At 31.4% G+C, this 22,140-nt stretch overlaps 1 protein-coding gene across 12 annotated transcripts in view; it reads left to right on the forward strand.

Annotated features, from left to right (window-relative positions):
* The window catches only part of LOC123688953 (disks large 1 tumor suppressor protein), a 742,726-nt gene that overhangs the window by 691,008 nt on the left and 29,578 nt on the right, over positions 1–22,140 (forward strand). For all 12 annotated transcript variants that reach the window (XM_045627719.1, XM_045627722.1, XM_045627715.1 and 9 more), the window contains one exon: positions 9,667–9,880. In XM_045627719.1, the coding sequence (XP_045483675.1) occupies positions 9,667–9,880 (214 nt within the window). The remainder of the gene's footprint in view (positions 1–9,666; positions 9,881–22,140) is intronic.

Below are 22,140 nucleotides of genomic sequence, written 5' to 3' on the forward strand. Positions count from 1 at the left end.
AAATCATATTTAAAATGTAATGCCACAAGATTATCTTGCGGATAAATAAAATTCATGTCAATCAAATAATTCGTCGTTGTTTTATGGTAATTTAAAGTTCTATAGTTCTAAAAAAACCCCTATATGTTTTTCACAAATAGGACAATATGAAGGCGCTAACTTGGAAATTCTTTCTCTTTTGCAGTCAGGCTATGAGCCTTTTACTGCTGAATCTCAATATAATTCATATTTTGATCTGCTCTAGCAGGTGGCACTATGCCACCCTTGTGTAATCATTACACAATCTCTGTGCCAGTCGCTTCAACACACACTTCCTAGGGAAGTGCCATCTTCGGTCTTTTATGCTTTCTAGGGGCTTTTTCATTATATTTGCAAGCCTTCCTTATAATAAGGGATTGTGTGATTTTTCATTTTACTGAAAGTCTTCACTCTCAGGTCTTTTAGATGGCCGTCTAGATGCAGGTCTTCGTGTATCCGTACGCTGCTGACAAACCATAGTGCAATTACGGCTCGTCTGAAGTTCGTATTTTGCACGACTTGAAGTATCTGCAGATGGATCTTTGTGGCGTATCCCCTAGCCAGACATGCATAAGTCATGACCGGCCGAATGGTGGACTCAGAAGAAGCTTATTGAAAGGAGACATTTTACTGCTTCTGCAAAGTAGCGGTTGCAACGCTGCAGCTGCTGTCTTTCCCTTCGTCACAGCTGATGTAACGTGTTGTTTCCAAGTAAGCTTCTTGTCAAGTATCACTCCCAGATACTTGTTCTCGTTTCTCCATTCGATCCTTCTACCGAGCTTTACGACGTTTCTTTGGGGATCTTTCTTTTTTGGCTATTCGCTCTTCCCAGGATTTACTTCAATTCTCCTTCGAGAAAACAAGGTTTGAAGTCTGAAGATGGCTTATTGTAGGTACTTCGTTACCATTTTTTGAAGCAAAAAAAATGTTATATTAATAAAGATTTTTTTTTGTATTTGCTTCAAAAAATGCAAGAGAAGCTGAGCTGCATTGGCTACGTGGTGGAATATTAATTCCACCACGTAGGCAATGCAGCGCAGGTTCTCTCATTGGAGATCTGCCCCCCTCCCATCGAATAACCCTTCGGCCGCGGCGGCAACCAATTAACAATTTTTTTTTATCGCGTTAGCGTATTCGCGTCGTGTAGCTTTGCACATAATATATCAGAGGGGAGACTTCCGCGCCGTTTATACCCGAGCGACAAAAAAACTCAATTAATTCGTTCAAATTACCATTCTGATTCTGAAACGCATCCAGCAGGTCGACTAATGAACGTTATAACCCTTTGTATCATGATTAAGGGAATCTCTCTGTGACGTATTTCCTGAACGCCCTGAATGCATACGGCTATTTTAATGCGCGGTGAAAAATGTGGCAATTTCGGGGACGTTCTCGAAATTATGGGATAGAAATTAGGTATATAAAGATCGCGCGAACGTTTCCACGCGTTCATTCCATCGCTCATTGTCTCCAATTTTATTTGAATTAAAAGAATTAGCCGAAAACGATTAGAATTCGTGGTCAAATTCAATTTATAATTCAAATACAACGAATAATTTGTGGAAATCATTTTTTTTATGAAGAATAATTTCAACCGTCCTCGAAATGTCACATTTTATAATGTATATAATAAATAAAAGATTGTTCGCCATAATGACTTTGAAAGTATGAAAGTTAATCCAGAAATGATTTTAAAAAAATTAGTTTGTATATCGTAATATGAATTTTGAATAGTGAATGCGCACTCCATCTTAAAACACGCGTTTCAGATCCATAATAATTTTATTTATATTAATTTGATGATTTTTTTTTCATATTGGTGCAGAGAAAATTATAAATCATTGTGTAAACTTGCAGTGTTTCGATTAATTTGGAATATTATATGTTAGATTGGAAGAAATATCACATTATTATTCATTATATTGAAAGAAACGTTAAATAAGATTTTAATAAGAATTGTTGCTATAAAATAAACTCAAAGTTTGTCAAAAGACAGATGGGTAATTAATTATAGGAATATCCGGTAAATGGAGAGAGTGTTGAAAAATATACCAGATAAGTTCAACGAATTTTTTCAAGATTATTCTTACGATAGATATAAGATTATCCAGGTGAAATATGTGTATGTGCAGGTTTCTTTAGTATTTTAGTAGTTTATGAATTCCATTTTATTTTTGTAATTTTTAGTTTATGGGTGAAAACCCCAAACTAACCTTTTGTAAATATTAATAATAAAATAGAACTTTCCATTAATTCATAAGTGTTTCTATGGTTCGTGCTGACTGAGGCTAATGACAATGGATTCAAGCAAAGCTATCAAAGAAATTTTACCCTTTTTCGGAACTCATAATGTTTTGTTGGCTGAGATCCACCAATCATATACTAAATATTTTTTAAGTATACAGAGAATTCCTTCGAATTCAAAGTCCAATATCCACCTTAAGTTAACAATCGATCAAGTTTGACGAACAAATAATGATAATAAAATTAAATTTGTTTTCATGTGAAACAATTCATATTGGACCAATTCGCCCAATTTGTCTTTATGAGGTCAAAGTTTAACTGTCTGGTTTTGTCACTCATATCGAATCTCCCTTCAAGCATAGTGCATTGCACTAGAATTTGTGTCCGACCTTCTTTTAAGGTTCTCCTTGTTAATGATTAGAGTAGTCTTGATCGATCTACCCTTAATCTGAAGTAGTGTTCATATTTTTCGAGTCCCACCTGGTAATTTTTTCGAGTAAAAGCTATATAACTGATTTTTTTTAATAACTCATTTTATTGATGAACTTAAAATGGGACACACAATTTCATTGATTTTTAACTAATAGATTCCGAGGTTTCCGACAAACAAATTTTTAAATAATTTTTTAAATTATTAAATCCAAAAATTTTGTATGAGCAACTTTGGATCGAATGGGTATTCTTTTAATTAATGAGGAAACTCAGGAAACGCAATTCGATATTGCAATTACTTCGAGATTATCAAAGGGATTGTGCCCATTAACGAAGTAAGGCCACATATTTGAGCCCTGAACCTACTCTGAAAATTTCAAGTCTTTGCCACATTCCCTTGGGAAGTTATGGAACATTATTGATGTTGACCTCAAAGTTTTCATTAGCGAGTCAAACTCAACCGTTTAAGCAAAATAATATCCCGCTCTCCACTTGAACAGTCTCGCGAAAATAACAGATATTTCTGGCAATTATTATTATTAGGAATTTTCTTCGAATGAACATAATCGTCAAAAGTTTTTTTTTTCCAGAGGAATTCTTAAAAGCTTCAGTTAGACATTTAGATCAAAACAATCCTATCAATATTCAATGTTTGCTATCCAGACTTTCTTGTCTCTAACCATTTAACCATTCAATTCTATGCATATACATAACGAGTAGGAGGTAACATCCAAAAAAAAAACGCCAACCTCCACGAGACCGCCAACTCTCGTAATTCTACCACTAATTGACCTCGTATCTATTATTTTCACACAGAGAAAGTGCACCTTTGGCTCTGCCGGTAACTCACCGGGCTAGACAATTACAAATGACTCATTTAATTATGACATTAATTTAACAGGTTAATTGTAGACGTCGTCATAAATTCAAGCAGGTTAGAATCTAAACTGGCACGCTAATGCTCTTGGACGTCGAGAGCGATTCATACCAAATTTGGTTATGTTCAGGTCCTGTCAGCATCCATTCAGCGTCTACTGCGATTCGTTTCAATCGGTAAATTGAGTCGGACGTCATCTGTCAAATCTCCGTCTTCTTTACGCTACCCACCTACAGACTTGGTGGGAAAGATTGATTTACCCCATACCCGTAATAGGCAGAAAGGGATTTGTGTCAAGTTTCCCTCCTTTTTACTCAAGAAATTCTATTTCAATTTTACGTAAGTAATGGTTTATTATTTCCTAGTGAATTATCTCGGATTATTGAAATGACGGACCTCTTGACCCTTTGAGAACTCGTTAATTTATGTGCTAATTGTACCCTTGGATCCTGCATAACTGTATACAGCTATATAGTCTCCAAAGGCGCAATTGACTCTTGACTGACTCTCGACTGAATAGCTCCTTATTTATATATATTTATATGCTTTCTCATTTTTTATATTGTGCTCGAATTATTAATTTTTGATTTTTGCTATCTCGAAGGAATACTACCAAAAACCGGTCATAATCTTCTGCGTCTTCCAAAATAAGACGAGTCCTCTTTTCGGCAGACAACGAATATGCCAATTATTGAAATTACTTTCCCTATTTCAGTAAAAACAGTGATGTAATGAACTCATTACAGCATTGTTTTCAGTTATATTTTTCGTTTTGTGGTTGTCTATATTGACTTCCGATTCTATCAAATTTCAATACTCGTTAATTGTCAGTATGATATAATTTGGATATAGTGTAATGATTTACAACATTATTCGCAATTTCTCTTAATTCTGGTGGTGTTAAATCGATTTTGTCAGATTTAATTCACAAATTTAATGCGTAATAATAAATTATTTCAAAATTTGAAACTACCAAAATACAATACAAAAGTAACTAGGATGTATAATCTGAATTTTTCATCGAATTTCAAAAACATTTCACAAAACTTGACTAAAATGGAGAAAATATTGTCTAATACTCGTTGCAGAAGGCAATTCCAACATTCATGCGTTCGAAAACGAGCGAATGTCGCATTCGTGTTGGAATAAAAGCCCATTCTGCAACTTGTTTTAGAAAGAATAGTATATTGTGCAACAAGTGGAGAAAGTACAACTTTTCTCGCGAGTGTGGAAGTTGGTTACGAGCCTGAAAGGCGAGTGCCGCAAACACACGAGCAAGTAAAGGACTTTCTCCATATATTGCACACTATACTTCTACAACTGCACAAATTTCAATAATTGGACTTGATTCAAATTGAAATGGCCTTCGTTGACAGTATGTGCTAATTTATTGCGTTTCCATAGAAACGACTCAAAAGTCCAATTTCATTGGTCTATCAAGCGAGGTGTGGGCAAAGTGCCGTGAGAAATAATATTTTCCACAATGTGAGCAATACATAGTTTTGAAATTGAGTAAGCTATGAAGAATACACTACTTTTCATAGCAGTTGTAGGAAATAAACTATTACTTAAAAACCACTTCTGGTCTGGTGTGTACCCAACACTTCCTCGATCGAGAAATCCAGTTTTTTTTAGTGAATTATTAATATTTTCATTTTCTTTCACTACCAGACAACTTTTCAACATTGAAAATCTATTCCATGAAGTTGAAGCTTTTTTGCGCGAAGTATTGCACTTACTTTTGTCGTCACGTGATAATACTTCATCTGGTTGAAGCATATTTAAATATCTAAATATTATTACAAAACAAGCCTTATCAACCCTGTTGCTTGAGAAAAAGCGCACTTTCTCGAAGCTAAATAAGCATGTAAATATACAGCTCCCGATTGCTTCAATTCTCGCTACGCCACTGCCACACGCCGACCTTATCTGAATCGTTCTCCTCAACAACATCACATGTCTCGTCCATCATCAATACCTCGAGCCGGCTCTGATATCACTTTTTTTTTGGTCGACACCACCCTTTCTTTTTCAGCACTTCGTTATCAACCGAATATCTCCTTCTGGATCGGCTATGCATATCCGCGATATTGCAATCAAGTGACCGTTGAAATCGAGTCTAGTTGTTTTGTGCGAATCCGTTTTGCATCAGGCGAAAAAAAAGGCCGACAACATGACGAAGAACAAACCACCCAGGTCGTTTCCTCTGAGGGCCACTTTTGCCAGGCTGAGCAGAAGGTTCAAGAAGAAGGCGAAAAGGTAAACTGTGAAATTTTCCCGTGAAATAAGTAAACACTTTGGAAGTTTTTTATGTTCGAATTTACCGCTTCGTCGACGTTGCCGTTGAAAAAAGTTATTTTGTGAAATAACAAGAGTTAGAGAGATCCGAGAATGAATTCAAGGTATACCTATCTGGTTTTTGATGTTTCTTTCAGCAGGTTGTTATTGCGCCAAATTCTCGCGTTACGAGAGATAAAATTCGATCTGTTCCACAATTATCTTTTGGTGAATTAACACTTGATGACCTTGATTTTAAATTCGTTATCTAAATGGAGACTTTCGCTCTTAATTTATGCTCAGAAAGTTCTATTTTGATTTTGTTACTATTTTTGAACATATCTCAATCATGATGATACCGATACGAGAGATTTCAAGGTTAATAAGAAGTGATATTACCTCGTACTATATAAAGAAGTAATTCTCTTAATTTTTTTATCTAGTTTTGGTATTATGTGTTTGGAAAATTGATCCGGTGTTTTCACGTCATTGACTAATCGTGTTGAAGCTCAAATTACAATTGATAATAGACTTTTTGATGTGTATGTCTTTTTTTGTTAGATTTTATAATATTCTCTGTACCTCAACGAATCATCTTTATCCGATTAAATGAACTTGCCTTAGCCGTTGGCTAGTCGAAATTGGTTGCCTGATTTTCAATTTTGTCTTAAATTCATACTCTTATTCGAAATTTTCATTTTTATTGAATACTTAGTAATATACACTTCTGTACAGGGTGGGCAAATTTCGATGTTTTAGCACTACAACTTTTGAACCAGAGGAAATAGACAAAATCTGATACCCACTTCTCGATCTCTTTTTCTGAGAAACTAACAAGGGTAGTATTCATTTTTGGCCACCTTCTTTTGTTTTCGAGTTATAAGCGAAAATTGGAAAAATGGCGATATCGAAAAACATTTATATCTCCGCTAATACTGAGGATAGAGCTCTGAAATTAAAACATTATACAGGCACTTTTTTACGTAGAATCCAGTGGCGTGCTCGTATTTTCGAAAGGGTTTTTAATTACGAAGCTATGACCCAAAGTTATGTTTTTTCAAATGGGAACACTAGATTTTTGTGCCATTTTCTGAAAGCTTGATTTTTCCTGATTTCAAAAATATATAACATCGTATGATTCGTATCAAAATAAATAACAGAAAATGGTCAAAAACCTTTTTTTACTTAAAAGTCTCAATATTTCTATGGTTTCAACTGTTGATGAGCCTTTCTATAACAAGAGCAGTGTCCTTCCGTCAATCTAATTATTTCTATGCTTTTCACTTATTTCTACAAAATTCGAATCTATATTTATTTTATACAAATAGTTTCGAAAAGATAAACGAACTTGGAAAAAGTTTCCTAGGTAGCTTGAACACAGTTTCAAATATTCATCTATTGAAATATCGAGAAGAGGTGTCGACTATGCATTGTGCAATTGTTATCATTATTAGGTTAAATATTATTTCTTGTTTGTCCCTTCGTATTTAAAATGTTGAGTTCAATCATATATGCATCGTTTCATATGCTGTTTAAAATGGATTGGTACTTGTGCGTATTGATTCTGGAGACCTATGTAAATAATCTCCTGATACATGCATCTCAATACAACTCTTTCGATTGAAAAATTCGATCTTGTAGTTTCTTCGTTATTTCCAAATCAATTTTTAGATAAAAAATTTATAAAACATATCTAGATTCGAATTTTGTAGAAATAAGTGAAAAGCATAGAAATAATCAGATTGACGGAAGGACACTGCTCTTGTTATAGAAAGCTCAATTTTTCTGTATTCATCAACAGTTGAAACCATAGAAATATTGAGACTCTTAGGTGAGAAGAGGTTTTTGGCCATTTTCTATTATTTATATTGATCCGAATCATACAATGTTATATATTTTTGAAATCAGGAAAAATCAAGCTTTCAGAAAATGACACAAAAATCTAGTGTTCCCATTTGAAAAAACATAACTTTGGGTCATAGCTTCGGAATTAAAAACCCTTTTGGAAATACGAGCACGCCACTGGATTCTACGTAAAAAAGTGCCTGTAGAATGTTTTAATTTCAGAGCTCTATCATCAGTATTAGCGGAGATATAAATGTTTTTCGATATCGCCATTTCTCCAATTTTCGCTTGTAACTCGAAAACAAAAGAAGGTGGCCAAAAATGAATACTACCCTTGTTAGTTTCTCAGAAAAAGAGATCGAGAAGTGGGTATCAGATTTTGTCTATCTCCTCTGGTTCAAAAGTTGTAGTGCTAAAACATCGAAATTTGCCCACCCTGTACAATAACATCCGAACATTTTGCATAAATTCAGCACATTTTGAAGGCATGCACAAGCGTACTAGAACCCTTGGCTGGAGTATAGTGACTGTACTCGATACAAATATTAGTTTGACACTTGAAAATAAGCAAATATTGATTTGAAACTTGTGAATAAACAAATCGGTTTTAGTAAAAATCTTATCTTTTACTATTTGATTTTTTCTTAATGTCACTTTATTTTCCGTAAATTATTTTTCATTCTCTTTCCGCTTTCTATTATTAACGTGTATTTGTTTAGATTTTTTATACTGTAGTGCTCTAATTTCACTACTTTATGCTGAAGTTGATTTGAATAATTAGCATTTCTTTATTTTTTAACCTTTAGTGCTAATATGTTGGAATAGTATCGGTAACGGGTCGATTAAATATAAAATATGTAGTGCATTTTTAGTCACAATTTAGAAAAAAAATAGGAATCTTCCGTAATGATAAACTTATACCATGAACTGCATCTTCAAGAATCTATTTTAGTATTCGGTTATTTTCAGTAATTTGGTCTCATGTAAGATTTTCAATGGCATTTTTTGGAATTAACAAAATTCACTCAAAGTGAACTGATAAAATGGAGAGTACGGAACACCCACTGAATTAACTGAAGTTTAAACTGTCAACTTAGAGACAAAAATAATTTTGACCATTTCCGAATCCGACCTTGATCAATTCCCTGGCATTATTTTGACATTATAAGTAAATAGAGGACATGCATATAAACTTATAATTCAAATTATACCTAACTTCAACTCAGGACAAAAAATTCGTCGCGAAAATAAACCAAAAATCGCTTAAATTGTTAAAGTAAAACTTTTGAAACAAACATATTATTCTCGATTTGGTGTGTGCCTTGTGCTATGGAAATTTATCATGTTTTAATAATTTTTTGTGATTTATAGAAAGGCTCATACTTACTTCGATATGCCAGTTGAATAGACAAATCCAAAGATAAAGTTTGCAAACTGTCCAATCTGACAGCTTGATATTTGTTTTAAAATTTTCACATAATTTAAAAATCTCTTTATTGATGTAATATTGAAGTATTATTTTGATTGAAGGATCTTCATTTCAAGTTGATGGTTTTTCCTCAATATATTTTCAAACTCTAATTGAACTATAAAATTGGACAGGTTCTTATTTTTTTTCCTAACACTATTCAGTTTATGGAATTGAAGTAATGGTTTGTTTATGTGGTCAACATTTTCTCTATTTCTTAAACGGATTATTAATGATAAAGCAAACTCAACTATTTTTTTTTAGGTATAAACAGATTAAATATGAGGATATATTTCAATTTATTGAAAATAATCAATGGTTAAAATATTTAAAAAACTTTTCAACGGCATTCTGTTATTTTATATATTATTAAAAATAATAATTCAACTTCAAGCTTATGAACATCATCCTGAAAAAAATCCGTATCGGCCGAAACATCGCTACCGTTTGTCCTCAAGCAATATTTTTCTACGTGAGCCACCACTGATCGCCTTTTTTTTTGCAGGGACGTAAGAACCGTTGTGCTGCACAAAGGGGGTTCCGGTCTTGGCTTTAATATCGTCGGTGGCGAAGACGGCGAAGGCATCTTCATATCTTTCATCTTAGCCGGCGGACCTGCCGATCTTTGCGGGGAGCTGAGAAGGGGTGATCAGATCCTGAGCGTGAACGGGATCAACCTTAAGGTCGCCACACACGAGGAAGCAGCTCAAGCGTTAAAGGTAAGTGCACGCATTTGGTTCATTATTTTCATGAATAAACATTTGGAATCGTTTGCGAAAAGAAAAAAATTAACCATACCTGAAATTTTTTGAATATATTTCGAAAAATGTCTTAATTGCTGGTGACGTGAAAAAGAAGCGGTAAAATCATCATATCTATTAAAGGCTGTAACCTTAAAAATCGTATATATTTCCTGATCTATTTCGTGTCAGGTTAAAAATAGTTTATTACCGTTCGCGCTTTTTTTATTAATTATATCTATTCGAAAAAATGTTCAGGTTAAATCCACAATTGTGGGAACGAGAAATATGACGAGACCATATCCGATAATTACACCACATGAAAATCCATCAACTTTGAAATTCAATATTTCTCAAAAACTTACCGCATTCATATAATTTATTTATCATTCAAGCCTTTTCATAGGTGAATTTTCATGTCATGTTACCTCCATCAAAGTTCAACGTCTTCAAGGGTTTGAGGAAGATTAAAATCATACATGTTGCGTTTTTTTAATGATTATTAAATCTTCAGAGATGCAGTTTTTAAATCTCTTCGCATTTTATATATTGACAACCATTATATATTTTAACCATTTCTATTTGTCAATAGTATTTCTGTTATGTGAGTTACCTGCATCAAGAAAATGTAAATAATTAAATCTTTATATTGTACCAGATGAAAATATAACAAAATAATATAAATTATTTCATGCCAATAGTCTAAAGAACATTAAATGTATACACTCAAATAGTTTTAGTTTTTTAGTAATTTGTTTGCTGATCAGTTCATTTTGAACTATTTCAGAGATATTTTTCATTTCATTTCTTTATTTTATACATTAACAATGAATATTTACTGGTCAATGAGTTTTTTGGTAATACTAAATTATTTTACAGGTGAGTTACTTGTAGCGATATTAGTGGATATATTCAATATTTATATTATCGGAAGAGAGACAGAATAGACTACCATATTATATTGATAATTTTAGTTTGAGAAACTTATACATTAATTTTAAAGGTACAAATTGAGGTATCAATTAAATAAAATTTCTCAAACCCAAGAATTTTGTCCATAAAATTTAATTACTCGCTACCTGTAACTGGCCTTTATGTGTAAAAATAATTTCATATCATTTCACTAGTTAACTTAATACAATATTTTTTTTGGAACCTTAGGCCCGAAAGAGATTTTTAATATTATCCTAGATGTATTATTATACAAATAAATTATAAATGGAGGGATCTTATAACAGATCATTTTTTATACTCGTATATACAAAACAAGCTGAAGGACGTTTCAATTTCACCTACCTGAAAAATTATAAAATTTTTCAATTTATTTAATATTTTAAACGCAGGCATGTGAGATACTATATTCACAAAATATAGGTTTATTTTTCTTAAGATTCAATATTCAAACAATCAACACAAGCGAACGGGACTTCTGCAGTAGGGACATGTCCTTTTCTGTGCTAGCCAATGTGTTGAACAATTGAAATGGAACTCATGTCTACATTCTAATATCACTATTAGGCCACTCAATTTATCTAGGCAAATTCCACAATTTTCTTGGCTGCTGAAAAAAAATCGTTATAACACTTGTGCACGACAAACCCCAAATCATTCCAGGTCGTAGTTAATCACGTTATTTAGAAAAAATATAAATTCCAGAAATTTTTTTGAACTGAATTCGAATTTTTTACTCGTTCCTATATAAGGTGGGCTCAAAAGTTCGATTTCTAGTTATTCCTAACTCTAAATAGATACGTGTATAAATTTAACAGCTGTTGGACTACATTTTGTGTATAATAAAGCTTTTCTCTAAGGCGAAAAAACCAAAGTTTGGCTTGATAAACATTTTTGCTTGATTATTTCGGTCTCTACTTGACGCAAATTCATCTTAATATGAAAAATAAGTGAAAAGAAGAAGGAAAAGAAAAAAGTTCATTTTTTATCTAATAAACTAATTATATCGCTGAGGTATATTATACATTATAACCAGTTCGCGATATTATATTTATTATTAGATTCATTAGATTAATAACTAAACCACTTTATTTCAGATAATATTCATTGATCACACAACAATAAATTGTTTCGTCAAATTACTTTTTGAGTTCTTTAGGGGAGTATGATAACCCGAAGAAGAAAAAATATAATTTGTTGTGAAATCAATGAATATAAGCGCAAATAAAGTGTTTCACTTTTTAATCATATAAACATTATTTAGATCAGGAAAATTAACCCTTGAGAAGTATTTAGCTAACTTTAAACGAGGCGAAATGAGCACCGAGGTGGACTCCCCAAAGAGAATGTTACCGATGAAAAAATCAAAAAATACGAAAAACGAAATAATTTTGAATTACCGTATAGTGAAGCTGGATTCTAAAAATATCAAAGGAACGTGTTGGACTCATTTTTTTCTATGTACCTAAGCTTACAAACTTTCCAGCCCAACTCTTTTATTGGACTCCAAAACTAATTGAACGAGAAAAATCCAACGTTTTAAGTTTTTTTTTTACCAATTTCGATTATTTTTTGACAGGTTGCTGATGCTTTCATCTTCACTAAATCCTGTTCGTAAATCAATATCAGGATAAGTATGATGAAAGATGTAAGGTGAAAGCATTAGCAATCTGTCCAAAATTTATTAAAATTGGTAAAAAAGTGATTTTGGATGTATACAGAAGTCTCGAAAGCTCAATAAGTAGAAAACATGCAGGTAATGCTACAAAATTCTTGTCCGAGGTTGTGAACAAAGTATGTGATAAAAAAATATTTATGAAAAATCATAATTTACCTTGATTCATGTGTGCCATTACGAAACACTAACTTCAATCCTTCTGGTATTGCTGATGTTCGAAATCTATTGATCAAGTAAAGAGACGCACCAATAAGCAGAAGATTAATCATCTTTTCCTTGATTTTACTGTTGACTTCAGTAAAAAGTATCTAGCACTCTAACTAATACCGTCTTGCACCTAATGTAGAACCACACCAAATGACAAAGTGACCACCTCCATTATAGACTTAAATACCATGGATTCGACAAGATTATTTTTCTTTGTTATTTAAATATTGATATTTGTGGCTGAGGTCGCATGTGTCTGCAGAATGAAGATTAACTATTCATATTTTTCCTATTAGCTTAACTATATTCTCGAATCGATAATTATTATATCAAATGATCTGTTTATTCGTAATTAATACACTGGATTTCGATAAGTACGTATAGAATCGAATTATTCTCAAGATAAATATCAAACAAGAATAATGAACAAATAGAACAATGACACACTTTATTCTTTATTTTCAGTGATTCCTTCATTTATCTATTTGACCTACCAATCGGAATGTCCGGAAATTGATCACTGTGTTTGCTAGAAAAATTGGCCCGTGAGAAACTGAATTTTGGTTTATTATTTTCAATAATGAACCTTTGGAGTCGGTCAGGAAAAAATTCGGTCCACCTGGAAATGTTCACAGTTCATGTTTTTTAATGTTAAGAATTCAAAAATTGAATGAAAACTGTATGTATTTCAGAGCTTTTTCAGCAAGGAGCTTTTTGCATAAAATTTGGTAGAATCAATTGCGATACTTTTCCTAGATCGAGAATAACCGCTGAAAATATTGTAGGCCAACACAGAAAAAAATTTTTTCGATAAAATTTTATTATTCATTATACAGCATGGTTCAAAAAGAGGTGACCCTGTCTCTAGGATAGGTAGAAAACTGAAAAATAACCCCATCCGTATTTGAGATGAAGGGCGATGAAGTAACCAAACTTTTACATATTTTTTACGATTTTGCCGAAACTAATGCCAACTTTGTTATGAAATTTTATACAAATATATTTTGCAAGCTGATACACCCCATGACTTTTTTTTTTATATCTGACTCTCAGTTACGCGGTTCCTACCAAGTATATAGTATGATATTCCTGGTGCAGAGTACGAATGTTTATCAAGCCAAGCCTTAACTTAAACAATTTTTTTCTCCAAAAGCAATTATTTATTAATACTGGAATTTCGTTTTTATCCATTTTTTTTTCCTAACAAAAGTGGATTCATTGAAAATGCTATATCTCACATAATAATAATCTAACAGCTGTCAAAATTCAAACACGTATTTTCGGAAGGTTAGGCCTAACTTAAAATCATATGTATTTTATACTAGTAGTGTCATCTATGTCTCAGCTTACGAACTTATCAACCCACCTAATACAATCCATGAAACTTGAAATTTTCAGGATAGCTGCATTTAGATTTACCGAACTGTTTGAAGCTCCATAATGATCGTATCATCAAGATCATGGAAAATTAAAAAAGAACATCGAAAAAATGTATCCTATTATTATTCTGTGACCACAAAATTGGTAGAATTGAGTTTTTATAAGTGTTTGATTGTCTCAGTCTTTACTTGTCGGAAATTCATCTTGATGATTAAAAAGTAAAATATCTTATTTCCGCTTCATATATTTATTTTCACAACAATTGTTTCGTCATGATAACATGACTTCGTCAGGTGAGCATGGTATCTGGTAACATGGCAGTTACCATGCTCACCTGACGAAGTCATGTTATCATGACGAAACAATTGTTGTGAAAATAAATATATAAAGCGGAAATAAGTTATTTTACTTTTTAATCATTTTTATAAGTGAATATAAAATTAAAATTTTAAGCTTTATCAAAAATTTCACATCATAAGAACCATAGAATTTAAGAATGATAGTGAAAAACAAACACTTGATATTTGAGTTGAGTTTTGCATGTATATAAAGAAATAACGATTTCAACCTTGTGGAGACATTTAATGTTGATCGCTCAGACAGAATCATATCAAATTCGAGCAGAATATCAAAAAAAATTATATCTATTTCATTGATGAAATTAATTTAGTTATGAGAATATTTTCGATTCGAGGCAAAAACATTAATGTCTATATCAAGAACAATATTATTTGGTGAATTGATTCAATAAGTCCTGCAGTTTATGCAGATACCGAAAATTCACTATAAGTACAAGGTAATTTCGTGAACATTAGGACTATCCAAAGTTTTAGAATACGGCCCTCAAATCAAATGATATTTGACTGCAGTATTCTTGAACCTGCTAAATTCTTAATTGATTTCAAACATCAGCCAGAATCACTATTAGATATATTCTCGTATTCCTGCTTCGAACTTCTGGATTTCTAAACAGTTACTTCTGACACCAGAGTAGCTTGTTAAAGTAGCTTCGGAACTCTTAGAATGGCTCAAGAATTAAAGTCGTTAGCGCTTAACTGATTTATTAATTAATAACTACACAAAAGCACTAAATCTAATACAGTAAAATCAAATGACATATTTACAAAAAGTTTTCACAACATCAGATTTTCCAAATAATTTCAAAAAATAAAATATCTGTACAATCAAATTCTGATATTTCTTCGGCAATAAGGGCACGTGTTATGCTGATCAAACCATCGTGTTAAACATTGGTTATGGAATTCATGCTTACATTTGGCAATGGCTATCATGCCACACAAAGTATCCATGCATATTCCACATTCATCTTCAATGCTGAAAAAAAACATAAAAATTAGAAAATCTTCAAAACTGAAAAATTTTTTCAATTCAAAAATCGAATAGCATTTTACCGATTTCAAATTTTATACATTCTATGTTTTTACTACCAATAAAAGTCAATATTAACTATTTGAGTTAGAGTTGAGATAGAAATTAAATCTCATGACCGCGCCATTTTTCGAGCTTATTTCAAATTCATCTTCAGACAGAAACGTGCGAGATAGAAATTTTGAACAGCTCGTATATCATCGGATAGGAAAACCTACAACATCCTCTGTAAAAAACTTCAAACTAAATCAGAGCAGTAAGAAATGAAGCTAAGGAAAATTATATCAGAAACTCATCAAGAACAAACAATACCTTCTGGAAACTCATTAAAACTACTCAGAATCCAAACCATCAAATCTTTTGTAATGAGAGAAATTGTAATAAAACTACTCAAATTGAAGGAAGCACCCCGTTTCGAATTTATAACATGACAAATATTTAATGACCTTACCAAAAAAGGACTAACTTCTTTCAACAGAAATTCACAATGCAGTTCAACGAACCGAATACTAGTCTAATCGCCTCAAATTAGCAAAAATCATTATGATAAGAATAGAGTCAACACCCATCCACCCATCCAAACATGACAAGAAGCCTACCTGTTATTTCAAAAATTCTTGGAATCTGAATCTTACAAATATTACACTATGAATCTTCTTTCAAAAGATAGCTATCAGACTTCCGAGAATGACATAAAACTATTCCTCAAACTCGCCGCATCATTCAAGCATTAAATGATGCTTTAGAAAATAAATTTAATGTATTAAATAAATAAAATATAATGCAAAAGTGTCTTCTTGGATTTAAAGCAGGTGTTCGATTATGTCTGGCATGCATGATTACTTTTTAAGATAAAAAAATTTCTATTTTTTACTGCCGTCTTTTTATTTATATTGTGACCACATTAACTCATAGATTTTATTAATATCTAATTCTTAAACGTAGAATGACAAAAAATTCTTCAGACACAGATGATGAACTCGAAATAAGTTCAAAACGTGGTTACACAATGTAATCGTCAAATTGTTAATATCCAATTCCATTCGTAGTACAAACATAAAAGAAACACGTAGAAAGTGTAAAACTTCCTAATAAATAATAGTAACGGCTGAAACATTTCAATATTTCAAATTGTTATTGATCATGAACTTCTACAAGTAAATTATAACAGTACTAAAAATCAAGAGTGAATATTTACCTGACTGTGTCTCTATCTCTGTATTCGATTTTTAATTCTGTCCTCCGTCGTAATCTTCTCTGTTGTACTTCAAACCAATATAAATCGTAAAGAAGGAACCCAGATACCAAACCTAGGTAGTACATACAAAATGCCGCAACCAATTCCCACATCATGATACAATTTTGTGATGAACACAACTAGTAAACGGCACAGCAAGCAACTCTTTTACGTTCAACTGAGTTGATCACTTGAGGTCATCTTTCATTTGAAAGATGACCTCAAGTGTATTCTGTGAATTTTCACAGAATAGTTGTTTCTTCTTCTTCCAGATATTCTGTTCTACAAAAACAGAAATCTTCCAGTTTATACAGTATGTTTTAGAATTTTAGAAATTTGGGTATATTCCTGGATCTTCCTGAACTATGCTTCACTAAACAAAGAATATCTTCTTACGAAATTATATGGTGTTAAAAGAAATGCAAACGAATGTCTCAAGTCCTATATTTCCAATGAGAACTATAGACATTGATCAAGAAAGTGTCATTAGTACTCTACCATTCCTAGTATGTTTAAATGATCTAGGTAGTATGATACAAATTCACAAACGGAAATATAAATTCATATAATACATGAACTTTAGAGGTAACTTCATAAAAATTTAATTTTTTCAGTGACAATATGTGTTGATTTCTTCTTTTTTTAGTGAGTTTATAGATGTAAATCTCAACTCTTCTGTATAGTAATAATAATAATGATAATAATAAAAGATAATAGAAAAAAATTCAGGAGACATTTTTTTCTCAGAAAGTACCCTTTTCGAGATAATCGAGTACAGAGCAAACACTATCCTCGAAAATATACAAGAATTAATTTTACAAATTTTTCCATCAATGAATGAAAGTACAAAAATTGAAGTAGTGTATTATTACGCTTCAGATGCTATTTAATTGAAAAATTTGTCAGACACTCAAACGATAAAAATTTTGTGTCTGATAAATGTTCTTTCCAAAATGTGCAATTAATTGCCTTCTGAAAGTGTTATAATACACTTTTTTTGTAGTTCGATTTATCACTAATGGGAAAATTTGGCAAATTATTTTTTGTAGATTTTCGTGGATAATGTTTGATTTGTACTCGATTATCTAGAAAATGGTACTTTCTATGAAAAAAAAACGAGAGACCTTTTCTTATAGGAAGCTCTGATGATTTCAGAAATGAAATAATTTTCCTGAAGAAAAGACAGTGGTCTAGATTTTCACAGGGTCATCGCACTCCTATATCTACGCCACTGAATAATTTTGAGAGATTTTGAGAGACACCTAATTCGAAACATTTACATTATCTAGACTTCAATTCCCAAAAATTAAAACCATGAAAGTAAAAATACCAGAGTAATAAGTAAAAAACTGTTTTTTTCAAACTTCCACACCCTGCGTCTGGAAAACAGGACTTGTTAGGATATATGTTTATTCAAAAAATTTTGTTTTCATGAAAAGAGTTGATCTATCCCACACTAAAGTTATTTCACTAAAATCTAGATCACCCTGTACTCAGTATCTTAGGTGGTTGAAATCTATCGAATATCTATTCGACCTCATCATGGTATCGACTATGAGAGCATAGTTCCTTTCATTTTTGGCTAACAAGGCTCTCAAATACCTACACTCCAAAAGGAAATGTTTCTTTCAACTTGAAATAAAATAATGTTTTTCAATTGTAATAATTAATTTTATTAAAACTAAGTAAGTATTCATTTGAACTAAAATCTAATACAGTAAAATCAAATGACATATTTACAAAAAGTTTTCACAACTTCAGATTTTCCAAATAATTTCAAAAAATAAAATATCTGTACAATCAAATTCTGATATTTCTTCGGCAATAAGGGCAAGTGTTATGCTGATCAAACCATCGTGCTAAACACTGATTATGGAATTCGTGCTTACATTTGGTAATGGCTATCATGCCACACAAAGTATCCATGCATATTCCACATTCATCTTCAATGCTGAAAAAAACCATTAAAATTAGAAAATCATTAAAACTGAAAATTTTTTTCAATTCAAAAATCGAATAGCATTTTACCGATTTCAACTTTATACTTTATATGTTTTTACTACCAATAAAAGTCAACATTAACCATTTGAGTTAGAGTTGAGATAGAAATTAAATCTTTGACCGCGCCATTTTTCGAGCTTATTTCAAATTCATCTTCAGACAGAAACCTGCGAGATAGAAATTTTGAACAGCTCGTATATCATCGAATAGAAAAACCTACAACGTCCTCTGAAAAAAATTCAAACTAAATCAGAGCAGTAAGAAAGGAAGATATGGAAAATTATATCAGAAACTCATCAAGAACAAACAATACCTTCTGAAAAGACATTAAAACAACTCACAATCCAAACCATCAAATCTTTTGTAATGAGAGAAATTGTAATAAAACTACTCAAATTGAAGGAAGCACCCCGTTTCGAATTTATAACATGACAAATATTTAATGACCTTACCAAAAAAGGACTAACTTTCTTTCAACAGAAATTCACAATGCAGTTCAACGAACCGAATTCTAGCCTAATCGCCTCAAATTAGCAAAAATCATTATGATAAGAATAGAGTCAAAACCCATCCATCCATCCAAACATGCCAAGAAGCCTACCTGTTATTTCAAAAATTCTTGGGATCTGAATCTTACAAAGATTACACAATGAATCTTCTTTCAAAAGATAGCTATCAAACTTTCGAGAATGACATAAAACTATTCCTCAAATACGCAGCATCATTCAAGCATTAAATAATGCTTAAGAAAATGAAAATATAATGCAAAAGTGTCTTATTGGAGTTAAAGCAGGCGTTTGATTAGGTCTGGCATGCATGATTACTTTTTAAGATAAAAAAAATCCTTTTTTTTACAGCCGTCTTTTTATTTCTATATATTGTGACCACATTAACTCATAGATTTTGTTAATATCTAATTCGTTAACGTAGAATGATAAAAAATTCTTCAGACACTGATGATAAACTCGAAATAAGTTCAAAACGTGGGTACACAATGTAATCGTCAAATTGTTAATATCCAATTCCATTCGTAGAAAAAGAAAAACGTAGAAAATTTAAAACTACCTAATAAGTAATTGTAACGGCTGAAACATTTCAATATCTCAAATTTTTATTGATCATGAACTTCTACAAGTAAATTATAACAGTATTAAAAAATCAAAAGTGAATATTTACCTGACTGTGTCTCTATTTCTGTATTCGATTTTTATTCCTGTCTCCCGTTGTAATCTTCTCTGTTGTTGTATTTCAAACCAATATAAATTGTAGAGAAGGTACCCAGATACTACCAAACCTAGGTGGTACATGCCAACTGCCGCAAGCGCTTCCCACCTCATGATACAATTTTGTGATGAGCAGAACTAGTAAACGGCACAGCAAGCAACTCTTTTACGTTAAACTGAGTCGATCACTTGAGGTCATCTTTCAAATTCACAGAAAAGTTTTTTCTTCTTCTGCCAGATATTCTGTTCTACACAAACAGAAACCTTCCAGTTTTTACAGTATGTTTTAGAATTTTAGAAATTTGGGTATATTCCTGGATCTTCCTGAACTATGACTCACTAAACAAAGAATATCTTCTTACGAAATTATATGCTGTTAAAAGAAATGCAAACGAATGTCTCAAGTCCTATATTTCCAATGAGAACTATAGACATTGATCAAGAAAGTGTCATTAGTACTCTACCATTCCTAGTATGTTTTAATGATATAGGTTGTATAATACAAATTCACAAACGGAAATATAAATTCATATAATACAAGAACTTTAGAAATAACTTCATAAAAAATTAAGTTTTTCAGTGACAATACGTGTTGATTTCTTCTTTTTTTAGTGAGTTTATAGATGTAAATCTCAACTCTTCTGTAGTAATAATAATAATAACAATAACTTTTCTAACACATAGATTATTCTACATTAACTGAAAGAAGTTTTATCTACATGAGTATAAGAGCTTAAATCGACCAAACGAAATAAAAAGCATCTCACAATATAAAAAATTCAGAATCAAATCAAAAAATCTACTTATTACGTTAGAACCTTATACTCTCCGGGAATATTGTGAAAGAACAATGTAAAACTTTCTGACTTAGTTCGTATTTCGACATAATTTTAATTTCGAATAATTACGTATAAATGAAATTCATATTTTATATCAAATCGTAGTTATGAATTATAATTTTTGTTTTTCCTTGATATAAATAATATCCCTATTATTATTTCGAATGACTAAGCAATAGTGATCATAGTTTTTTTTTTCATTTTATGAATTTTTAGAGGAAAATTTGAAATCATCGTTATATTATACGTTTACATATTCTATAAGTGGATATATGAATTTGAGATAGAATTACTTCACAAGAATATGGAAATAATTGATAAAATGAATAAGAGACTCACTCAGCAACCTAGTTGAATAAATAATTTCAAAATGTTTTCACAAATTCCGGAAGACGTGAAATAAAATATACAATTTTACTGAAACCAAAATCAGAAGTACAATATTGTAAATAAATAATATAAATAATGAAGGGAAATTAATTCAAATACCTACACTCCAAAAGAAACTGTTTCTTTCAACTTGAAATAAAATAATGTTTTTCAATTGTAATAATTAATTTATTCAAATTAAGTAAATAAGTTCAGTTTAAACTAAAATCTAATACATTAAAATCAAATGACACAAAATTCATTCAGAATTACATTAACCGAATAATTTCATAAATTTCTCAACTCTCACTTCTGATATAAACTATGGAAATAATTGATAAAATGAATAAGAGACTCTTTCAGCACTCTAGTTGAATAAATAATTTCAAAATGTTTTTACGAATCCCGGAACACGTGAAATAAAATATACAATTTTACTGAAACCAAAATAAAAAGTACAATATTTCAAATAAATAATATCAATATTGAAGGGAAATTAATTCAAATCGAATAGGATTTACCTAATCAGAATTGAATATTATCTTGTGTCCAACGCTATAATGTTTTTACTTATATTTTGTATGAAATTCTCGAAAGCAGTAAACGCAGCTGAGGTCTCCGTGTTTTAGATATATCAGCTTCATAACAGACGAGTGATTACAACAGTATTCAATTTTATCAAAAACTTTCGAACGACATAACCATACGGTTAATCGTTTTGCGTTCAATTGGGTAATCATTTTAGGTTATATTTCGAAAATATATGCAATATTGTGAATAATTTTCAATCAAAATTTGAAAAAAACCGCAATAGTCAAGTTATTGTATATATGTTCAATAAAATTATTTTTCATGAAACTCAATTTTCTTAGAATTTTCAGAAGTGATACCTATACGATATTCAATCTCTTGTTTAATTTCTTTTCATTCCAATCAACTATAATGAACATTTTGAGTGATTTCAA

Source organism: Harmonia axyridis, chromosome 1 (genome assembly GCF_914767665.1).
Source record: "Harmonia axyridis chromosome 1, icHarAxyr1.1, whole genome shotgun sequence".
Taxonomy (NCBI): domain Eukaryota; kingdom Metazoa; phylum Arthropoda; class Insecta; order Coleoptera; family Coccinellidae; genus Harmonia; species Harmonia axyridis.